The sequence below is a fragment of the Hippoglossus stenolepis genome, chromosome 18, assembly GCF_022539355.2.
Source record: "Hippoglossus stenolepis isolate QCI-W04-F060 chromosome 18, HSTE1.2, whole genome shotgun sequence".
Classification (NCBI taxonomy): domain Eukaryota; kingdom Metazoa; phylum Chordata; class Actinopteri; order Pleuronectiformes; family Pleuronectidae; genus Hippoglossus; species Hippoglossus stenolepis.
In genome coordinates this window covers 12363546-12386834 of record NC_061500.1, presented here as the reverse complement: position 1 = coordinate 12386834, position 23289 = coordinate 12363546, and the positions used below count along the sequence as shown (strand labels likewise).

The following is a 23289-nucleotide window of genomic DNA, read 5'->3' as shown; positions in this document are numbered from 1 at the left end:
TCAACTTATGGTAGTAAATAAAACTGAAAATGGTTTATATGCAATTGGAAAGTAAAATTGTGTGAGTCTCTGTCTTTGCTGTTTTGTAACACAAGATAGCAAATAAATACATACATTCAGCCTAGGGAGAATAAATATAAATGGATAGTGTGCCTGGTCCTACTGTTTAGTTGCTCTCAGACATTGACAATTGCCTCCACAGAGTCAGCTGCCTTTAAACAGTGTGGCAACAAAGTTCGCTGCCTTTAAACAGTGTGGCCACAAAGTTCGCTGCCTTTAAACAGTGTGGCAACAAAGTTCGCTGCATTTAAACAGTGTGGCACCAAAGGCAGCTGCCTTTGCATATCTGTTGCAGTTTCTGTTGACACCGGAAGTGCCTCTACAAGCTACCACTGCCACGATTTGAGCTTACCCTTATTGACTGACGGAGGAAACGGTGAAAAAGGTGAGTAATTCACCTGCTCTTGATATTTTTTTACTGCTGTGACACATCACAATGATCTAATTTTGCTTACAGTCCACTCAATTATGGCAGTCAGACCAACTCATGTCTGTGTAGACACTAAGATTCATTGGATACATTTAAGAAAAACTCACATCAGTCGATTGTATCAATGGCAGTAGTGGCCTATGGACACTGCTCATTCATGGCCGCTATTTTCTGAACGAAAATTATCAGAATACATTTACTTGTTGTATTTTAAAACTGGTTTCAAACATAAGCGATATAGGTGATTAACTATACAGAGGATTATGTTTAGTATGCGTCTATAATGGCTGTAACCATGAGCTCAATGTGTGGGCTATGTAACTGTAGCTACTTAGCAGAGCGGGAACAAGGGGTGGGGGTGGGGGATGTTCGAGAATGTTCTCGAACAGCCGGTATCAAGACAGCGGGAATGACCATACTTCCAGTTGCTCGTTCAGAACAAAGGCCTCTGTTGTATCGCCGTGTGTTTTAATGTTACTAATAAAGAGTGTGTTGCAGTTTGGACCACCTGATTTAACATTAAATATATCCTGCTTTGTTTTGTGGTTAGTTCGTACATCTTAAAGTTGTAAGCCAGTTTCCAGCGAGAATGATGTCAGTGTTAACTTGAGGCCTCATTCACTTAAATACAGATCTAGCGCAGTGTCATTGTTTCAGTGTTGTCAGTCTTTGGGTACATTGACACATTAACATTTTTGTTTGGAATCTACTATAGCAATGTATTTACCACACTTGTATATAGTGTAAATGATTAACCAATCTTATAGCAATTACACTGCTGGTGAATAGTTTTCTGTTAATTTATTTGTTCACATTGCTGAATTTTCGAGACTACTCTCCCGCCTACAACTACTAAAAGTGAACTTGAGTTTCTTTTTTAAACGTGTTTTGTTTGTCTCATATGTGTTTTTTTTGTCTGAATAAGCTTTCAGTTGTAATCCATGGTATTGACAAATCAACTTTCCTGTCAGGAATCATGTCTAAGGGAATAATAGTTGGCATCGATCTCGGGACCACCTACTCCTGTGTTGGTGTGTTCCAGCATGGAAAGGTTGAGATCATTGCCAATGACCAGGGCAACCGGACCACACCCAGCTATGTGGCCTTCACAGATACCGAGAGGCTGATTGGAGATGCAGCCAAGAATCAGGTTGCCATGAACCCCACCAACACGGTGTTTGGTAAGAGTGACTGACATCTATATTTTAAATAAAAGGCAAGAATGAGTCTGTCACAAACAGTTCCTCGGTAACTTGTTAATGAGCACCTCACTGTGATTGTCCTGCCATTCGTAGTTTCCACCAGAGGTCGAAAGACCAGAGATGGCCAAAATCCTTCCTTGGATGTCTGAGTGGGCTTCTGTAATGGAAGTCCACATTGTCCCAAATTTGTTTTTGGATTAAAAAAGAAAACTATTCATTTTTACAGATGCCAAAAGGCTGATTGGCCGCAGGTTTGATGACTCAGTTGTACAATCAGATATGAAGTACTGGCCATTCAAAGTCATCAATGACAGCACTCGCCCCAAAGTTCAAGTTGAGTACAAGGGTGAGTCAAAGTCCTTCTACCCAGAGGAGATCTCTTCCATGGTGCTGACCAAGATGAAGGAGATTGCTGAAGCCTACCTTGGAAAAGTATGTTATGGTATATTTTTGAAAACAAAGCTACAATACTTGAATGCTTTGGAATCAATTCTTATGTTTTTATTCCTTTCAGACTGTCAACAATGCTGTAGTCACAGTGCCCGCCTACTTCAATGACTCCCAGCGCCAGGCCACTAAGGATGCAGGCATAATCTCTGGCCTCAATGTTTTGCGTATCGTCAATGAACCAACTGCTGCTGCTATCGCCTATGGTTTGGACAAGAAGGTATATTAACCTTAAAAATAACTGAAATTATACTTAAACAATATTGATGGTTTTAAATAAAAACAAGTCTAGTTCTTGGTAGTTGAATAGAGTTTGAAATTTTCATTCCTTTCCAGGTTGAGTCAGAAAGGAACGTCCTCATCTTCGATCTTGGCGGTGGCACCTTTGACGTGTCCATCTTGACTATTGAGGATGGCATCTTTGAGGTCAAGTCCACCGCTGGAGATACTCATCTTGGTGGGGAAGATTTCGACAACCGCATGGTCAACCATTTCATCACTGAGTTCAAGCGCAAGTTCAAGAAGGACATCAGTGACAACAAGAAAGCTGTCCGTCGTCTGCGCACCGCTTGTGAGAGGGCAAAGCGCACATTGTCTTCCAGCACCCAGGCCAGCATCGAAATCGACTCCCTATATGAGGGAGCTGACTTTTACACCTCCATCACCAGGGCTCGCTTTGAGGAGCTCAATGCTGACTTCTTCCGCCGCATACTGGAACCTGTGGAGAATTCCCTTCTTGACGCCAAGATGGATAAAGGACAGATCCATGACATTGTGCTGGTCGGTGGCTCCACCCGTATCCCTAAGATCCAGAAGCTGCTCCAGGACTTCTTCAATGGAAAGGAGCTGAACAAGAGTATCAATCCCGATGAAGCTGTGGCCTACGGAGCTGGTAAGCGATTCAGCCAATTAATGTGCACCACTTCGTTTTTTGGACTTGGACTGTGATATCAATACATTTTTAGCAGCTGACGGTCATGGTCACTCATGACCTAGTTAGGTGTCAAACTTAATATAATTTTCTGGATGTCAAACTGCTGTTTTGTCTTTACAGCTGTCCAGGCTGCCATCCTGTCTGGTGACAAGTCTGAGACTGTGCAGGACCTGCTGCTTCTAGATGTCACCCCTCTGTCACTGGGTATTGAGACTGCTGGAGGCGTCATGACTGCCTTGATCAAACGCAACACCACCATTCCTACTAAGCAGACCCAGACCTTTACCACCTACTTTGACAGCCAGCCTGGTGTGCGCATTCAGGTAAGCATATCTGTTTTAATGACTATTTTTCTTGCCACTCTGTTTCCTGCCCCGGAGGCCTTCCTTGCATGTTTGAGCTTAATAAAGTTGACAGAACTGTAGACAAACATGGTTTAAACATTGTATGCGAACACACTTCAACAGGTTTATGAGGGTGAGCGTGCCATGACCAGAGACAACAACCTGTTGGGCAGGTTTGAGCTGACAGACTTCCCTCCTGCTCCCCGTGGTGTTCCCAAAATCGAGGTGACATTTGATATTGATGCCAATGGCATCATGGATGTCTCTGCTGCTGAAAAGAGCTCTGGGAAGGAGAAGAAGATCACAATCACCAATGACAAGGGTATTAAATGCTACTCCACCCTAATTTAACTGCAGTGTTATCCCAACATCAGAAGATTGAATGCTAATCTTACCTATTTGATGACAGGTCGTCTCAGCAAGGAGGACATTGAACGTATGGTCCAGGAGGCTGAGAAGTATAAGGCAGAGGATGATGTCCAGTTTGACATGGTGTCTGCTAAGAATGGAGTGGAGTCATATGCTTTCAACATGAAGTCAACTGTTGAGGGTGAGAAGCTTGCTGGCAAGATCAGTGATGAAGATAAGCAGAAGATCTTTGACAAGTGCAACGAGGTCATCAGCTGGCTTGACAAGAACCAGGTAAATACTCTGCATTCCTTTTTCTTTTCTAATGATGACATTTGTCAGAATACTGAAAGTCCTTGTTTTGCAGACTGCCGAAAAGGATGAATATGAGCATCAACGCAAGGAGCTGGAGAAGGTGTGCAACCCCATCATCACTAAGCTGTATCAGAGTGCCGGTGGCATGCCAGGTGGTATGCCAGAAGGCATGCCTGGTGGCTTCGGAGGAGCTGGTGATGCTGCTCCTGGTGCTGGATTCTATGGACCCACCATTGAGGAGGTCGACTAAACATTCCCTCAGCTGCTACCTCCTGAGAAAGTGCTCTAAGAAACTAGCCCTCTTATAGCACAAGTTACAACAAGCTTAAAAGTGTAATTTATAGTAGAAAATTGGGTTCTGGGACCCCACTATTGCATCATTTGACACAACTGGGAACAGTTTGTAGTTGGCTCAAAAGAGCAGTGAGTCACGCACATAGTTTTGTATGATGTCACTGCCTTGTCAATAAACTTGAAACCCTCTTTTTGACTCTGTCCATCTTTTTGTCTATAGGACTTAAATCAAGCTTTGCTCAGAAACCATTTATAATTGTCTCAAAAGTGTTATTTAGTTCCTATACTGGCTGCGCTAATTAAGAGACAGTGATACCTTAATACATCCTCCTTCAAAAGAGAGGGATTTAAATTTTGAATTATGCTGAAATTCTGGTTTAAATTGTTTGCATTCTTCGAGACGTTCTAGTCTCTGAAAAGTGACTGCTCTCAGAACATCTGTAGCAGTAGCTGCTTGTTACAGAGTTTGGGACAATGGCACAGCTGTTGTTTTTACTAGACTTACGCCTTCTAAGAAACATTGTTCTAAACCCATTTTGGCTCAGAAATGCACACCTTGAATGTCACACCTGTAACTCGTCACAAGACCACTTACCCTGAAGAACTGGGTCCAAAATCTATTCATAAACGTCTTATTTAATATATATGTATCATTATATATTACCATATTTTTTATTGTTTGAAGGCAAATTATGAACCTATGCACAGAGTTTATCTAGCTCTTGATCCCCAGAAAAACAGGTAATGTGAAATATTTATGATCAGAGGTTTGTCTTTATCTTTTACCTTTTTACCTTTTTCTTTTGTACCACTAGATGTCGCAACAGAGTCATGATTATCTCACCCTCTGTCCTGGTTTGTCCCTGCACTATATCCACGTGTCCAGTGATTAAAGAGAAAGAGGGAGAGGGGGGGTGGGGATAGAGAGAGAGAGAGAGCAAATGTCCCACTTACTTCTTCTGCAGGCACAGACACACTGCTGACATACCAACATCTCTGACCCATCCACTTCACACGCACCCCCCAACACCAACACATTCATCATGAACAGAGAACTTTGATTTTAAAAAACAAAAAGGCACCAAATCTGTGGAGCACCATCAATCAGGGCAACCATCAATGTGTCCTGGTTCAAACACTCGCTGGCCTTCACCATGACTGTGTCGCATAATGGGACTTTTAAATCAATGCGAAGAGCAGATGGCCATATTACATAATATTATTGCCTCTAAGTAGAGCTGAAACAGGGAGGGCCAGAGATTTCCAGAGCCTGCCTTGATACAAGGCCATCATTCAAGCTTGTTTTACACACAATGATTAAATGCTTTCTTAACATCTCCCACAGACATAAATTACACTACAGGCTTTGTGGGTAATAATGTGACTATTCACAAAAATCCAGATAAATATGTTGGCTTTTTTGTTGCATTCACTCAAACAGAATAATTCCATAGATCCTCTTTTGAAATGTTGCAGATAAGAAGGCCATCTCACAGAAAAGGGGTTTGCTCAACCTTGCCTCAATAGGAACAATATATTATATTGAATAACTCAAGAATTTCTTTTCAAAATCACAATCTGTAGGTAGTTTACATTTTGACCTCAATATAATACTATCCACTCTCCAGGAATGTCCAGTGTATTCTGACAGTTCTGTCACTGTAAGATCTCTGTAGATGTGACTTCACAGAAAGTGAATGCAATGAGCAAAAAGGTAATTAAGCTTAGGATACAACAATACAGAAACGGAACCGTGGAAGAATCTGTTCCTCTGTATCCTGTGTGGGTGTCCCAGGAAATGATGCTTTGAAATGTATTCACCTTTGTGAATTTCCAACAGCTGAGATCCTGATCTTTCGCCGACATGCTGAGCCCATGTTTTTTATAGAGTTGCTCTTCATGCGGCCCAGACATGAAAATGAATTCCAGGGGGGAACATCACTTTTAAAGTTACGCTATCAGGAGTATTCGAATAGACTTTGGAGGCCCAAGGCAAAAGGGATCTTGGAGGCCCTACATCGAACCAAACCACATCACATGCATACACAATAAAATTGTAACGTTTAAGTGCAAAAAAACACCAGATAGCTAGTGGCATGGGCCTTCGTTAGACTCTGGTGTCGTTGCAGTCTCCTGTACAAAGCCAATCATCGGATTTAAGGGGGTTCTCAAAAATGTTTCCTTGCTATGGACTGAAGAATCAACCATTCTCAGGGGCGCCCTCTTAGCTTGGTGCCACAGCTAAATATACCTTATTGATAAACCCCTGTACATTGTGTTATAAAAGTTGTCAATTATGTCTGCACCCTCCTTTCGGAGGATGATATGATATATCCTTGGCCATGGGCTACACATTAAGTGTCAGGGGTAGACAGTGTGTCAGGGGCAGACAGTGCAGGGAGGGCTGGGGAGGGAGAAAGAGGGGATGTCACATACTGGGATACATGACTATGTTTACAGCTCCCAGTAAGAGGAACCTGTGAAAGGATCACTGTTTCAGCAGGTCACGGTGTTCTTAAGGTCACAGCGTGTTTTACAATATTTGTTCACACGCAGAGTGAAGACAAGTCACTAGGGTAGCAGCAAACAAGTGCCATGTGCTGTCCTGAGGAGAGGTGGCTTTTATTGTTTTGCGGAGAAAACTAGGATCGCACAGTTTATACACCTAAAATTAATAAAATCACAGCCAGGACATAGGCCCTGGTTAAATCTATGTTAGTGGTGGTCGGCGACCAGGACATTTCATAACATTCCTGATAATGTAAAACTGATATAGGCTACGTGATTTAATTTTAAAAGTGGGCTGCCGACCATCACTTTATCGCGCTCTCTCTCATGCACTTGCATAGTTTTCCACAACATATTCAGTTTCTATTGTCGTAAAAATATAATTTTGTTAAGTCCATTCATCATCCTCTAAATATTATGTGTAGCACAACCTTCCCTCTATTATAAGACCAATATATTCTGTTTAATGGCTCAAGAATTTCCTTTTTACAAGGAGGAAACAGCACCACACAGATATAATGAGAAGAAGCAGCCTGTTAAACTGTATAATCTACATTGACATCATGTTACATCAGGCAACTTTAAAGCTCACAATGCTCCAGTTTGTTTTCAGTATTTGAGGATGTAGTTTGTGTGGGATGATCGGGGGGAGGGGGGCGGGGTTTATACGCGGAGGCCGGGCTGCTCTGCCCCGCCCCTCTCAGGGATGGATCGGGGATATAGAGGAGAGAGGGGATGCTCGGTTTGTTCACTGGCTGCTGCTGCGGGGCTCAGTTGACCGGCTATGTGCACGCACTCGTCTCCTGTCATCCCGGTAAACCAGTTACACAAGTCGGTAACTCCGCTGGCTGAGGCACGGAGGGAGAGACGCACTCCTGTCAGTAAGTTTCACAGACACACACACACACACACACACAGAGAAAGATGGTCTCAATGATTGTAGTCACTGATCGAGGCTGTGAGGTTGATCTGAGGCTTCATGGTTCTATAAACTTCACAACAAACTTTAGGCGAAGTAAATGTTGATCTGTGGAGTCAAATCTGTTAATTGTTTGTAGGAGCTGCCCTGAGGGTGAAGATGTATCTAATTCATTATATTGTTTGTGTGTGTGTGTGTGTGTGTGTGTGTGTGTGTGTGTGTGTGTGTGTGTGTGTGTGTGTGTGTGTGTGTGTGTGTGTGTGTGTGTGTGTGTGCGTGTGTGCGTGTGTGCGTGCGTGTGTGGCGTGCGCGTGTGTGTGTGGCTGTACATTGTGAGTGAGGACACTTTTGGGAAATTGAGGAAATTATTTGACTGGACTTCACTTTCTGATTCTGTAAATCTGTTTGAACAGTCACATTGTGGGGACAAAAAGCAAGCCCTCCATAACGTAAACTATTAAATATGGAGGTGACAACATGTTTTAAGGTTAGGTTTAGGTAAGATTAGGTTAGGTTAAAGTTAGCGAAAGGGTAAGTGTCAGGTAAGTAGTAACTATGGTTAAGGTTGGAGTAAGTTTATAGGAAATCAATGACAATGCAACGTCCTCTGAAGTCATGGAGACACAACTGTGTGTGTGTATAATGACCATGACACAGTCATGGTCATTATACATTTCACCGTTCGAGATAGAGACCCAATAATATGCAACACCTTTGTGCATAGTGACGACTTCATTTGTCCTATATATACTGATAAGTAATACCAACTACAGTTTACTCTGATTCAGTTTCCATGGTCAGTGATCCTAAAATATAGCATAAAATAACTCCCACAGTTTGGTATAATGTAGAATCAGAACAAGTGAGTGTGATCAGTCTCCTATTGTTTTTTTACTGCATCAAGATGCACACATTCCCAGGTTGACAGCTGACAGATTGGCAGGAGATTTCCTTCACCGTGGGAGGATGATGATGATGCGGCTGCACAGGGGTGTCAGCTCAGCTGTATAATGGGATTTCCCTGGTCGTGACCCGCTCCTCCGTTGCACATCTATTTAACCTTTAGGCTGGCTAGGAAGAGGTGAAAGAGGCCATTGGCTGTTATAGCACCAAGCTGATCAACTCAATACTGGATTAAAACGGTTCGCTGCCTGCAGCTTACTGACTTTTTCCACTGTTAGTCTTGCACCAGGACCTTATTACACATTGATTGGGCATTGAATGCTAACTACAGCTAACTAGGAGTGGTTTCAAATGTTTTTTAAAGCAAAACATGGTTTATGAAGTTGGCACCGTGGTGGTAATTCATGATAAGGAATTTTGGTCTCAACCTTATGACGGTTATTACTCACTTCATGTACCTGACACCAAGCCTTTGAGGTGAGTCGTAATTCCATCAGGCCCACCATCAGAGAAGCACATGGCCGCTACAACTAATTTAAGTCCTTATATAAAGTCTATAGGCGAAATCAGACGTTCAGCATTTTTACCTTTAAGAAAAAAGCAATTATTGCTTCACCGGGCTCATGTGTCGTTTAAAGTATTGGGGGTCGCTCTCAAAATGACTTTATCTGAATGAAGAAACACTATTTCTCCCTCCTAAACACAAGAACCATAATAGGCAGCAGCGTCAAACTATAAAAGCAAGTATCCTATTGTTCTTATCTGACTAACCTATTTCTTAACTGACGGACCAAGATCCGTGGGAAAATTATCGCTGCAGGTAGCGAAGGGTGCGTTGTCTGTCGTCCTTTTTCTTTCTACTGTGTGTGTGAGTAGATTTACTGTAGGTTGCCCAAGACGTGCAATAACCCAACACATTTACAAGCGTGTTGCAATAACTGTCGTTGAACAGTGCAAAAACAGGACATGAGCTGTGGTTAATGTTGATTTTTACGACTTTGTTTGGTTTACTGCAAGTAGCTGATGGCAGGAGCTATAAATTGGTTGATGCTCGCATGTGAAAGGTGCGATGACAATTTTATTCTTGTCGTAAATGCACTTTTATTACTTGTAGGCTGTCTATTCACACAGCACATTGTTGGTGTCTGAGCAGAGTTTTTGTCACATAGATCCATTTTGAATTAGGTTTCTGTGCATTTTGAACCCTCTCAGTAGCTCTCAGTTATATCTTGAGCCTCGCCCACACACACAAAATCTTATTTTTAAACAGATATGTCAGAGAACTACACCTGAATATGTGAATTTGTGTTAAGCTTATATCTTATATCATCTGCTACAGTGTACACATATTAATCCTACATATCCCTTTTTTCATATTGGGGTTTTATTTAGTATTGAATAAAGTAAAGAAAAGTCTACACTAGAAGCCACTAGAATTAATAATGTTCATTGCCAAACATTGAATTAGAAAACCTTCAGGTTTTCAATCAATGCTTAGGTTTTGCTGCTATTTTAAATGTATTAAACAGAATACAAAAATGCAACAGGTCATGAAAATCGTGTGTTTATGGTTGCAGTTTCGTTGTCATGAAATTTTAATTGAAAGTTCAGGGCATTGTTGCCTGTTGATTTCCCCTATTCAAACATTTTCCTAGAAAGGCTCTAATGCTGGTGAGCAAACCGGTTTTTATTTTCCTTTAGTGGGTTTAGTCTGTTCTAGTGTGAGAAGGAGTTCAAGTCAAGGTGTTTCTCTGCAACCAGTGATTAAATGCTAGCTGTCACACGCTGTCTTTCATCCAAACTGTACAACAGTTCATGGTCAAATTTAGGAATCGTAATGTATAGTATTTGTAATTTCTGATTTGGCCGATTTGACGCTTCAAGAGCTGCGAGAACCATGACACACATTTCTGTCGTGCTTTGTAAATAGCGGTGGGACTAAATGTCGAAACCACAATGTATCATTGTCCTGACTGTTTCGTTTTCGTTACACTTTTTACACTCATTGGTTTTTATAGTTTTATATTTCTGCAAAATTTTATTTTAAGACTTAAGATCTGTTCTGCTTTCTGGGAGTTTACACTTTAGGCATTAGGGTATTGACGAGTTACAGTGTAATAATTCATGAAGCTTTCACATTTAGGGAACTGATATGTATAGTTGTGTGAAGTTTGGTGCAGCTCGACTGAATTTAAGGGGACTGTTGGACCTTTGCGGATGTATGAATGCCATTCAATCTTTAAATAATTTATGATCCAGTTTGTGAACAGCATCATTAGCTTACTTTATTTGCACTAAAAAGTACATTATTATAAACCTGAAACACACGACTGTGTAGACTTTATAGATTTATAAAATGTATAAAGTGTCCCCACTTCAAACACAAAAGCTTAGAAACTATAATGTCTTATAACAAATTGTAATATGTAGTGTTAGTATTATTAGTAGGTGACTAGTTTATGGGGGAAAAAAGACAACTGACAGAATAGTGTCGCTTCAGGGGCCAATCAGATTTCTGCCCCTGTTTGTCATTTTCACATGTTAAACTAAAAGTACATTTGACATTTGATGTTCTCCTGCCTGATGGGAAACCCCACAGCACAGTTTAAAGGCAACATTCAGACCATTATTATCTTTGAGAGAAGAGCTTCGCACTATTGGCCAGCACTTTCCCAGCTTAGCAGCTTAATTCAGTTTGGGCTACGCATTACGTAAGATGGCTATATGCAGCAGGAAGCTAATCCAGTGCCTTGACCTTAATGCCAATTATCAGATCATGGTGACGTTACTGAAATTAAGACACCAAAATGAAGAGTTGATTGCAGTCAATCGGCGAAAGGCTTCATGATGTTGAGGAACTCTAAAAATGAAAAATGAAAGCAAGTGTCGTTTTAATGATCATGTGGCAAAACATATTTATAATGAGTTCAAATAAAGTATAAGCGTAGATATAGTATAACAACACACCCCTGACCAGCCTTGCAGCATGTTATTGCCTCCTCCAATGAAGTTACGTTCTCACCCTTGTCACTTTGTTTGTTTTTATATTTGTTTGTCAGCAGGATTACGCAAAAATTATTGAACGGATTTCCACGAGACTTGGTAGAAGGATGTGACATAGATCCGGACAAAAGGGCAGATCCAGGATTCTTTTTCACTTCCCTTTGGATACATGTGAAATTTTCTTGATATTTTCACAAGGGAATAATTAATAGATCTTGATGTACAAAGTCAGGCACATTTAGGGAGTTTGTACTTTGGTGAAGCTTGGTTGAATTTAAGGGGACTGTTGGGCCTTGGTAGAAGTATCTACTAATCTACAATGTAAATACAAGGCAAGGCACAGTTCATAGGCAGAGGTTGATGCAAGGTGCTGTACAGAGACATTTTAAACAACACAGAGACCAATGAAAATAAATTAGTTTAAAATCAGAAAGCAGAGTAAAACACATTTTCAATCAAAATAAAATATATATTTTAGGCCCAGTTTAAAAATGTCACTTTGAGCTATTATTTTTTCAGAGGGAATAATGACTTCTCACTGGCTTAAATAAAAATACAACCACAGAGTTGCAGAGTTGCCCATTAACTACTGATGAACCCATTACATTTTGGTGCACATCTGGGATTTTTGACATTCTTTGACAATGCAAGATATTTTTGAGCATTTTTGTTGATTTCACAGAGAACAATTCATGGATCTTAATGAAATTATATGATAAATGATATTTTGAGGACACAATAAGATTAATTTAGACATTCTTGAAGAGTAGAATATCAATTTGTTCACACTCAAGCGTTTTACTGGTCAAAAGGTTTCGCTCTCTTCAATATGTCACATCCTGTCACATCCTCAACTGACGGCAACAATTCATCTGTGATTGGAAAAGAGAGAGAGAGAGAGACAGAGAGAGAGAGAGAGAGAGCATGTGACAGAGCATGTGAGGGGGTGTAACCAGCCGTATGTGTCTCTGTTGTCCAGGCAAACGGCCTAACTCAGATTATGCAATCAGTTGTGCTGCATGTGCCAGCTGGTAGAGGTAGTCTGAAACAGAGAGGATGTTTTTTTAATCCTCAGTGAAACATCAAACGTTCTTTCTTTCAGTTCATCACATTTAACTGTTCTGCTTTCAGACTTTGTGCCATTTTATTACTATGATGATTATTACTGTTTAGCACGTGCATGTAAATGACAGGATTCGTTACCTCTGCCAAGGAGGTTATATTTTCACCCAGTCCCTTTGTTTGTTTGTTCGTTTGTTTGTTTGTTAGTTTGTTAGTTAGCAGGATTACGCAAAAAATACTCGACAGATTCCACAAAGCTTGGTGGGAGGATGCTGTATGGGTCAGGGAGGAATCCACTACATTTTGGTGCGGATCCAGATCACAGGGTGTATATAGGATTTTTTTGGTTTCACTTTCTTTAACATTGGCATTTTTGATTGATTTCTCAGGAAATAATTCATGGATCTTGATGAAAGAAATATATTTAGGGAACTGATAGTGTGAGAAATTTGGTGCAGCCTGATTAACATCTACTGGGACTGTTTGAAGAGGAATGTGCTCTACTGAGTGTCATTGTAGTTCATGTTTTTTGCTCCTCTTTATTTTGTTATCACCTCTGCCAAGGAGGTAAAAATGTTTTATAAAAATATTTATCTGCGTTTATTGTTGATTAGCAGGATTACGCCAAACCTGCTCAACTGATTTGTTAGAAATGTTGTGAAGGGTTGGAGCATCACCCAAGTACGATCCCATTACATTTTGGTGTGGTACCATTTTTTTTTTTCCAAATAAAAATCTATATCTAGTGAATTGAAATGTTTCATAAGGGGACTGTTGAGGTTTGCACTCTGGTGAGCACCATTCTAGTCGAACGTATGACTTCAGTGTCAGACAGGGTGTCAGACAGTGAGAAAACATCACTGCTGCACCAGGCAGTTTTCATTTTTCCTGCAACCATGTTGTGACTGAACACAGGACCTGAACCTCTGCTGCAAACACTGTGGATCATGTGGCTTGAGCTGACAGTTCACCTGTCCACCTGTCTTTGTTTTGTTTCCCATCCAACAGCCAAGGTTTTTGTGGTGCCACGATGAAGAACGTCTCGGGAGCGGCCCTGATGTTGTTGCTGCTGTTCTTCACGCCGCACGCACAGGGAACAAGTAAGTGTCTCAGTATCTTCCTGAGTAAGGAGGTGTGTGGTTGTTGGTACAGGAACCAGAGCTGCCCAATCAAAAGATGATGAGTAACATTGTTGGATATTTTTGTGGTTTATTACACATCTTGCACATTTCATATCAAAATTGAATCTGTCTGCGACTGCATAAGTTCTCTATCTTTGTTATGAAATACACCTTGTTATGTGTGTAACCTTGTATTTAGTTTAATTTCCTCCTCTTACACATTCCTTAGGCATCAGCCCTCCGGAGAAACCTGCTCTGACCAGATGTCGTTCTCCTGAAAAAGAGACCTTCACCTGCTGGTGGGAGCCAGGATCTGACCGGGGGCTGCCCACCACCTACGCCCTGTACTATCGCAAAGAGAAGTGAGTTTCATGCAGAAGCACATTCACTGTAGAATAAGTGACATGGATGGATTGTCAGCAGTCACCTGTATGTTCATCAGTGAGGTTTATGGATGAGCAGCTGGTTTGTTACTTATCTTAATATATATATCAGAGGCAGATCAGAGCGTAGAACCAGTATGGCCGACACTGGTTATCTTCACATTCTTTAGCTGTGTCTTAATTCAGGGGCTACACCCTTCAGAGGGCGCGGTCTACCCAGCCCACGAAGACCGCCTCCTTTATTGGCCATGTACACTGCAAAGGCTGATCCGTCGGTCTGTTCAGAGGATTTCCGTGATCAGTGTCACCAGCTTGTCCCGCTCTTGTTGCTGTTATAGCAACAGAGCTGATGTTGGACACAACAAGAAAGTTGTAATGCCCCTTGGGGCTTTTTAAACATCTGTACCGGTAGCTGACGTTGAAATGTAATGTTTGTGCATCACGTCTTGTTGCTGGCTGCCACCATTACCTCTTTGGAAAACAATTCGTCAATGAAGGGTAATGAATCATGGGATAGGTTGGGGCCGGGAAGGGTCCACCCGTTTCAGCCTTCGTTTCTCGAGGCTGGAAAGACGCATTTGTCGGCCACCTTTGAAGGAGGAGCCTTTGAAATGGGACTGTGCTGTCGCAAATGCAGCCTCCAAAGGATGCAGCCCCTAAACTGAGACACAGCTTCTGTGTCAGCACACTTGTCTGTTAGCAGCCTACCTGGTGTCGTGCAGCACTGAGGGCAGCAGACGGTTGTAAGAGGATAAAGATTGCAGAGAGTTATGTGGCACCGGTTGTTCCCTTGGCTTTGGATTTGAAAACCGTGTGGGGCTCATAGGGCGTTGACACAGAAGGAGGGGACGTTTTCCGTTCCATTACTGTTATGATCAAGTGTTATGTATGAAATGTCAGGATGGAGAAATCTTTGGCTTTTGATATCCAGCAGCTATGGAGAAGGTGCAGAAGTTTGAATCATAATTCAATCACACTGGAGCCTGCGTGAATGACAGCAAATCTGTGACCTCGCTATGGAGTGGTTATTTAAATATATTTGAGGTTTGCATAAATGATTATTTAGATGGATAATATTTTGTGAGTAATTCTTTTCAATTAATGCAGCCAATAATAACAGACTCTACTCTCCTGTAGAACCCACTGCTCTGAAAAGACTATCAAAGATCTCAGAGATTTTAAATCTGTCGCTTTAATGTCTAACTATATAAATTCTTAACATTAAAGTGCTGTTCAACAGGATACATTACATGAGTTAAAGTATGTGTGGGAGCTGTTATTATTCCTCCATTTTCTTTGAAATAAAGCCATTGCCAATATTTCTAGTAATGATTTTTTACAATAATAATAATTTATTTTACCCCTGCCATCAGCCTAGGGAGGTTATAGTCTGTTTTTGCATCACAGCAAGGGGCTTAACCTTTTGGTAAATGTATACTGCTGCTGAACAGCTCCTCCGACCAATCAGCAACAGTCGCTGCTACTATGTCAACGGCATGCTCCCGTTTGTTCTAGAGGCATTCATTAAAGCGCCTACTGGGATTTGAACCCAAGTGCCTGAAGCGGTGGTCAAGTGCTCATACCCCACGTCAGATGTTTTCATTGACTTCTCGAAAGTAGAACATCTGTAGAAGCAAAGCAGAAGAAGCAAAAGTGCAGTAAAGACAGTTGTGTAGGAGGCAAGAAAAAATACAATGTAAGACAAGACACAGGCATAACAGGACAGTTTTTTACTAAATATAAATCTTATCTTATCTAATCTTAATATTCAAGTGTAGTAGCTACGGTAGCTGTCCACTCTTTGTGGCTCAGAACGTTTTCTTCCATTTTTGTCTTATATTGTCCTACACACACACACACACACACATACAAGTTTCAGGAATTGTAGCATGAGGAATACATGCTGTTCTCTGGAAATGCAGCAACGCATGTGATTACATTACATGCCATTCCCCTGCGTCTCTTGCAGCTCCGATACAGTGTACGAGTGTCCCGACTACCACACGGCCGGGGAGAACTCCTGCTTCTTCAACAAGAACGACACGTCCATCTGGGTCAACTACAACATCACTGTGGTGGCCACCAACGCGCACGGCAGTACCTTCTCCGACCCCGTGGACATAGATGTGGTCTACATCGGTGAGGGAACGTGTGCCGCTTGTTTCGTGTTTGTTGTCTGCGTTCTTTGGAGACAAAATTTTCACTTGAGGATTAAAAGCGTGTTTTTTTTATGCCAAAGATTTAAAATGAGAAGCTACTTTGTGAAACTTCCGACAAATGGGTGGCTATAATGAAATGAAGTTTAAGATAAGCGGGTGATTTAAAGGATAAGTATAACATGCATTGATTGATTTCTCCACGCCAAACCCTATCAACACGTGACATGGCCACAGCTGACTGGCGCCTTCCTTCATTACAATCAACACGGACACTGCTGTTTATTTTAAGTCCAACACACATACGCCATCATGCTGCCAAAGATACTCAGTGGAGCTCCAAATACGTATTAATCCATGGCTGAAAATAGACCCCCCACAAATTACATTTTCAAAATCTACAGTGCCCATCTGTTTTTGGAAATTGCTTTTCCTTTTTCTATTTCAATGTCTTCGTGTCCCATTTTCAAATTAGGTAGAAATAGGAAATGGGGATGAGAGCAGCAGACACACAGACTAAGTAAAGGTTTTTAGCCTTTTCATGGAATTTGTTGACAAGAAAAATGAAGAATAATCCCGTTGTTTCTCTTTTATTTAGTGACTGATTAAATATAAATACTGTGTAGACCTACTTCATATTATGCAACGATATGTAAATATTGTATGAGGAATGGAATTAGTCCCATGCTGTCATGTTGTAAAGTACAAATACATGTTGTTTGGTTCATGAAATGTAAAAAACAAACAAATATAAAGTCATAGAACTAAAAGACCTGTCCTTAAAGCTGCTAATCTGCAACTTCCCTTTGTTGCTCGTGGTTGCTCTGACCTGATAAGATTATCAGTCCTAAGCAAAATGCGTTAACCCTTGTCCTCACAATTTGTCAACTATGTGTCTCCAAGAAGATAAACAAGATCAGATATTAACATTAATCTCGACCATGTCGTCCCACAAGTGTCAACACGTTTTGGAAAGTCTCCCCTGCAGTGACACAGTTTAGTCACTGGAGGTGTGCGTTGGTTTACTTTTACACAGAGAAAGAGACAAAGACACAAACTGGAAACAAAGTGGTTTAACAATAGACTGTATATGAAGATGGATGACATGACTGCTCCCCGAAAGCGAAAGTGTCTTGATCGCCATCTTGTGGCCGGTTGCAGTGTAGGTCATAAAGCCCGTCTCCTACATGATAGTGGATGGGACATGGACCAAACTAAAAAGTCAAAGTACATTTGAAATACATTTTTCTCCAATATGGCTTCTGACATTTTAGGTAGATTTTATTCCACTGATGTTTATTGAAGTGTGGATTTTTCCAATAACTTTGGTTTTGATTATAAAAACAGGGTAACATATCATGATTGACAGATTGACACTGACTCATGATTGGTCAAGCGCATGCATTCGCAGCAATTGAATCCCGGATATTTTGGCTGAATTTCTGGATAGTGGGTGGAAGTCGTCCATCTTTATATACAGTCTATGGGTTCCACCTGTGGCCTTACACCGTCACTATTGAGTTTTGTGTCAAACATTATCCCTTAAAAAGTCTCGTTCAAACTTTCTCTCTCCCTTTTCAGTCAAGCCTAATCCTCCAGAGAAGGTAGCGGTGACTGTGTTGGAGGACAAGGGCTGGCCCTTCCTCCGGGTGTCATGGGAACCGCCACACAAGGCCGACACCCGCTCCGGCTGGATCACTCTGATCTACGAGCTCCGCATCAGGTTGGATGGAGAAGATGAGTGGGAGGTACGCAGCTCGTTACTCGCCCGAGGGAGTTCAAATGTTTTCAAAAATGACATCTTAGGTCAAGCCACCTGTTAGTGGGCACTGCACTGCAGTTAACTATGGCTTCTGACCTTTGATCTGTGTATTGACAGGGTGGTCAATTTTGCCCAGTTTTGATTAAATTCCTCATAAAATCGTATTTGGTGTACCATACATTTACAATGAGAGCTTGAAGGACTGACTGGAGGTGTGATTTGTGTCGTATTGTATTTCCAGATGCACCTTGCAGGACAACAGAAGATGTTTAATATTTTCAGTCTGCGGTCAGGTGGTACGTACCACGTCCAGGTGCGCTGTAAGCCCGATCACGGTTTTTGGAGTGAATGGAGTTCCACCTTCGACGTCAAAGTTCCCGACTGTAAGACATCACATGCACTATAACATTTACCAGTAAGATATAATGTATGTATTGAAGAAGAAGTTGAACATTATAGGAAATGGGCTATGTCACTTGATGAGATCATCGATATCATATCTCATATCTCATTTGTTTAATCCATGTAAACCACAAAAATTCAAACATAGGATGTTGTGGTTTCATAGTGGTTGTTTTCATGTGTCAAACAGTGTCATGGTTAGAAGTAGTATTTCATGGAGTTCACTCCTTTACTATAATGGGCCATTTTCACACTGAAACAAATGCATTGCACTCATCCACTCTTGAACCACTGGAGCGTTGAGGGTAATGCACACTTCTTCCTGGTTGCACTGTTGTTGGGCAGTTTAGTATTCCCAAGGCCCCTGAAATCCTCCAGAGAGAGCGGCAATGTGGTCAAAACAGCTGCAACTCTTGGTTGTGCAGTGCGCTGGCAACAAAACATTTTTCACCTGGCATGCTCATCTCCTGTGTCCAGTTTTAACTAAGCTAATCATCAGGGGTGTTACAAGGGACTCTGGGGGCCCCGGGAAAAATAACTCATGGGGGGGGGTTTGCACCAAACCAAACCAACCCATTCGAAGAAACATATTATACCAAACCATGCACATCGCATACTGTGTATACACATATATAATAGCAATGTAGTATAGTTTTGGTGCAAACCCCCTACAGCATCCTAGACACATCATACACACACATTTAGACGTTCTAGTCTTCAACAAAACCTTTCAAATTAAGAAGCTTGTCAGGGTCCTCACAAAATGATCGTTGCTGTTGCCGTCCCAGACAATTGTCAGCTTTCCCAAAACTGTTGCAACGCCCCTGCTTACCTTATCTGAAATCAAGCCTCATGTTAACAGACAGGTTTGAGAGTGGTATCAATTTCAATGATACTATTCCCTTATCAAGCCATGAGAATGACAAAAGATGCTCCTATGAATTAAACTCCTTTAACATCCTATAATAGTAATCACCACCATGAGATTGCACAAGGTTGTATGTTATGCTGTAGCACTTATGTTATTATGTTACTTTACAGATTTCCATCGGGAGAAGTCAACGTGGATCCTCATCACGGTCTTTTGTGCCTTCATCTTCCTCATCCTCGCGTGGTTGTTACACATGAACAGCCACAGGTAAAAAGGGATCATGAATTCCTTATGCAATATGTTTGGTGGAATGTTGTTTACTACAATATTAATGTATGTGTTATATGCTACAGACGACCACTACAGCTGTGGTTAAGGCTCTTTATTTTTAAGTTCACTGCTTCAATATTGGATTATTTTAAGATTTCAAACAAGTTTTTTAACAATCCCATGACGTAAAGATGAAAGGTGCTCCTTTGTTATGAGCATATTACTTTTTAACCACATTATTCATATATAAATATTTATTTACTTTATTTGATGAATAACAATAATTTCTTTGTTGTGATAAGCACAAAAATACATTATTAACATTTTATAATTTTTACAAAATTGTGAATTTGCTTTGTTGAGAAAGTGTTAAATTCTAATGCTTTCTAATTTAGACAATTATTGCTATCTGCATTTATTTCTCATTAATGCCAACAAAACCTTTTGTTGATACACTCAATATAAAATACAGCATTATTTTGAATCATAATTTTATAATTTATAATGATTCTTCTTCTGCTGCTCTCAAGCCCTCACAATAATCGTGTTTATTATTTTGTTTTGTTTGTTTTGTGAGAAGTCTGAAGCATTGCATTCTGCCACCTGTCCCTGGTCCTAAAATCAAAGGATTTGATAAACAACTTCTAAAGGTAAAGCTGCAACACACTGATCAATGTTTCGTTGCGTTCAACAATGATGCGACCCAAATGATGATGTTTGAATAAGAAAAATGACTTCAGTGTAATCCTGCTTTGTGTGCAGAGTGGCAAGTCTGAGGAGATCTTCAGTGCACTGGTGGTGTCTGATTTTCCCCCGACCACGTTGTCCAACTGTGAGGATTTTCTGGTGGAGTACTTAGAGGTGTACATCCCCGAGGAGCAGGAGCTGATGCTGGAGGAAAGCAAGGATCTGCACAATAACTGCCTCAAATCCGGGGGCTCCACGTACGACAACGACTCCGGCCGGGGCAGCTGTGACAGCCACACTCTGCTGATGGATAAGTGCGGAAGGTTAAAAGAGGAAGGGAGGCGAACAGATCAGGAGAAAAGTCCGATGGAGGCTCAGAGGCACCAGAAAAAATGGAATGAGGGTGCGTTGACCTATTCTCATGATGATATCGTTAGCCCCGACATGTCCAGTGGACGGGTGAAGACCTGGCCTTCTGTGTTTTCGCCTCTGCCTCAGTACAGCTCACTGAACCAAATGAGCTTGCTTGAGACGGCGAAACAGCACTGCCTCTCCGACAGCCTGTTCCCCCCAAGCTCCTCGTCCTCCTACCTCACCCAGCCTGGCCATGGCAACAATAAGGAGGCTCTAGGACCAAGCTACTGGGACAAGAAACATCACTCACTCCATCCCCAGACACAGGCCCTCTGGCAACTCCAGGCCCACAGCGAGGTCAACATCTCCAACGTCGGCCGCAAACAAGCGCCCGTTGGTCTGCAGCCGCTTGCTCTGCAGCCGCTTGCTCTGCAGCCGCTTGCTCTCCGGCCCACCGAGTATGTCGAAGTCCAGAGGGTCAATGAGGAGGACATGGTGCTCCTGCAGCCTGTCATGTCGGACTGTGGCGCCGGCTGCCCCCGGCCGCGCCAGGAGGAGGACTACAGCAAAGTGAAGGGGGTGAACGGTGACAACGTGCTGCTTCTCCAGAGAGAGGTGGCGGGACACGAGGCGGAGAGGTGCCCTTGTGAGGACCAGGAGATGAATGGAGCGACGGAGAGCTGCCTCCCGTCATCCATCGTCAACCAGAAGCCTGCAGCCTGCATTCACACTGGCACGCCAGTCCGGGATGACACTACCCTGGCAGTGAGTGGCTATGTTGACACTGCCACCATATTTACTACTTACTAGGTGCTCAGAAGCCCAACAGGCAGGTCTGGAACATTGTGAGACCTGTTTTAAGGTGGAACACAGACAAAAAGAGCAAAAACATTAACAGTTACACCAACACTATTCTTCCATTTATCATAAATCTAATTTAAGAGACAGTTGATACATGATAAAGAACTAAAATAATTTGATTGAATGATGTGAATAATAATCATAATTTAACTTTAAAGTTATAAAGTAAATATTTATGATTGATTGTATAAGATGTCTGGTACTACATGCTGTCATTGTGATTAATTTATTTGTGTAAAATCAAGAGTACAGGAAGCTCAAACATCAATTGCATTTATTTTTCGTTTTTTGTCCCTTTCCCTGTGCAAATTTCTCCGTGTCGAACTCAAAGCTGTTGGCTGGAGACCACACAGAAACTGTATATAGAGAGATATATTTCAAGAAGAAAACTGAGAAAGTGGGAATGTATTGGTGTATTTTTCATCCTAAGACTGTTTTGTGTACAGTACATTTATTACTGCTTGCACTGCTGTTTGACTGGTAAATTTGAAAAAAGTATTTTTTGGAAAATAGTGTAATAGTGTAATTGCTCGGCATTGTGCAACGCGAACCTTAAGTGACTTCGTCTCTGTTTAACAGTGATAAAATGCTGTGTATGGCCATTTTTAAATTTTTGCACAAATATGTTTTTATGTATCGCTTTACAAACAGTCAATCACCTGATCACAAAATGCAATCTGAAACTTAACTTCGATGGTTTTTGGAGAACCCGTCGTAAAAAATCATGCTTGTAATAAATGTACAAATGTGATTTTTTTTTTGGGGTGTTTCTATATGGTTCCAAAGTACTATATTGATATGTACATGCTTGTTATCATTACCTGGTTTTAATAATTAATAATGAGGCAAAAACGTGATTGACAATACCCTCTGACACAGACAGCCACTGTCATTCAAGGCTTTTAAACCAAAAATTGAAACATTTTTAACATACAAAAACTATGAATGACCACAGAAAGTAAATTAAGTCACTAATGCCTAATGAAGTGAATCTTTGTGAATGCATAGCTTGAATCAGTTGTGTATTATTGTTTCTGTTTTGATAAATAAATGACAAGAGCTGAGAATTGGTCAGAAATGTTGCTTTAACCAAATTGTCTGCCAATGTAAACTTGTTTTTCAAAGGAGGCATTGTTGCACTAATGGTGGATTAGGTATTTGGAAGTAGCATTATGATACTACATAAATACTCAAATACAGTTTGAAGTCCTGCATTCATAATTTAACTAAATCAGAAGGACTATTTTCTTTCAGCAACAAAAGGGAAACTGTATAGGTCATTAATATCGTGTCCATATTTTAATATTGCAGATGGATGATGCGGAACTACTTTATAAATACTTTCCTTTGATTTTCGATCTGTTTTTTGATTTATGTAATGATTATTTCTTTAATTATTATTATAGATTCTTTGGTTTGTAAAGCTTAATAAAAAAAAAGGGAGAAATGCTCCAATATTCAAATTCTTCAGAGGGACAGAAGTGAGCTCAGGGACACCATGAGATCCTTCCTAGAATCACAAGAACACACATTTACTTCTTGTATGCGTGACGATTCCACTCTCCGCCAACCTGAGATCTCCCTGCTTGCATTCTATCTGTTTTGTCGAGTCATCTATATCTAGCTACTCCCACTTATAATCATCTGCACGGG

General features: G+C 41.2%; 2 protein-coding genes across 3 annotated transcripts; both read left to right on the top strand.

The window, feature by feature from the left end:
• Window positions 1-371: 371 nt before the first annotated feature.
• Window positions 372-4563, top strand: LOC118125940 (heat shock cognate 70 kDa protein). Its single transcript, XM_035185027.2, has 9 exons — window positions 372-445; window positions 1462-1671; window positions 1919-2124; window positions 2207-2359; window positions 2476-3031; window positions 3194-3396; window positions 3541-3739; window positions 3827-4059; window positions 4133-4563. The coding sequence occupies exons 2-9, from the start codon at window positions 1467-1469 to the stop codon at window positions 4328-4330; spliced, it is 1953 nt and encodes a 650-aa protein (XP_035040918.1). The 5' UTR covers window positions 372-445; window positions 1462-1466; the 3' UTR covers window positions 4331-4563.
• Window positions 4564-7614: 3051 nt separating this feature from the next.
• prlra (prolactin receptor a) lies at window positions 7615-22700 on the top strand. Of its 2 annotated transcripts, none has more exons than XM_035185029.2 (9): window positions 7615-7763; window positions 13778-13869; window positions 14120-14252; window positions 16243-16412; window positions 18011-18177; window positions 18433-18574; window positions 19635-19731; window positions 20315-20384; window positions 20497-22700. In XM_035185029.2, exons 2-9 carry the CDS (start codon window positions 13800-13802, stop codon window positions 21583-21585), a joined length of 1938 nt encoding a protein of 645 aa, XP_035040920.1. In that variant the 5' UTR covers window positions 7615-7763; window positions 13778-13799; the 3' UTR covers window positions 21586-22700. The 2 variants fall into 2 exon arrangements, with proteins under 2 accessions (XP_035040920.1, XP_035040919.1); XM_035185028.2 differs by having other exon boundaries at window positions 20312-20384.
• Window positions 22701-23289: the final 589 nt, after the last annotated feature.

Excerpts from the sequence above, each read along its gene's own strand:
- LOC118125940 (XM_035185027.2), top strand. The coding sequence starts at position 1,467 with ATGTCTAAGGGAATAATAGTTGGCATCGATCTCGGGACCACCTACTCC. Across the intron at positions 1,672-1,918 it reads CCCCACCAACACGGTGTTTG|ATGCCAAAAGGCTGATTGGC; the intron begins GTAAGAGTGACT and ends TCATTTTTACAG. Across the intron at positions 3,032-3,193 it reads AGCTGTGGCCTACGGAGCTG|CTGTCCAGGCTGCCATCCTG; the intron begins GTAAGCGATTCA and ends TTGTCTTTACAG.
- prlra (XM_035185028.2), top strand. The coding sequence starts at position 13,800 with ATGAAGAACGTCTCGGGAGCGGCCCTGATGTTGTTGCTGCTGTTCTTC. Across the intron at positions 19,732-20,311 it reads TTACACATGAACAGCCACAG|AAGTCTGAAGCATTGCATTC; the intron begins GTAAAAAGGGAT and ends TTGTTTTGTGAG. Across the intron at positions 20,385-20,496 it reads TTGATAAACAACTTCTAAAG|AGTGGCAAGTCTGAGGAGAT; the intron begins GTAAAGCTGCAA and ends CTTTGTGTGCAG.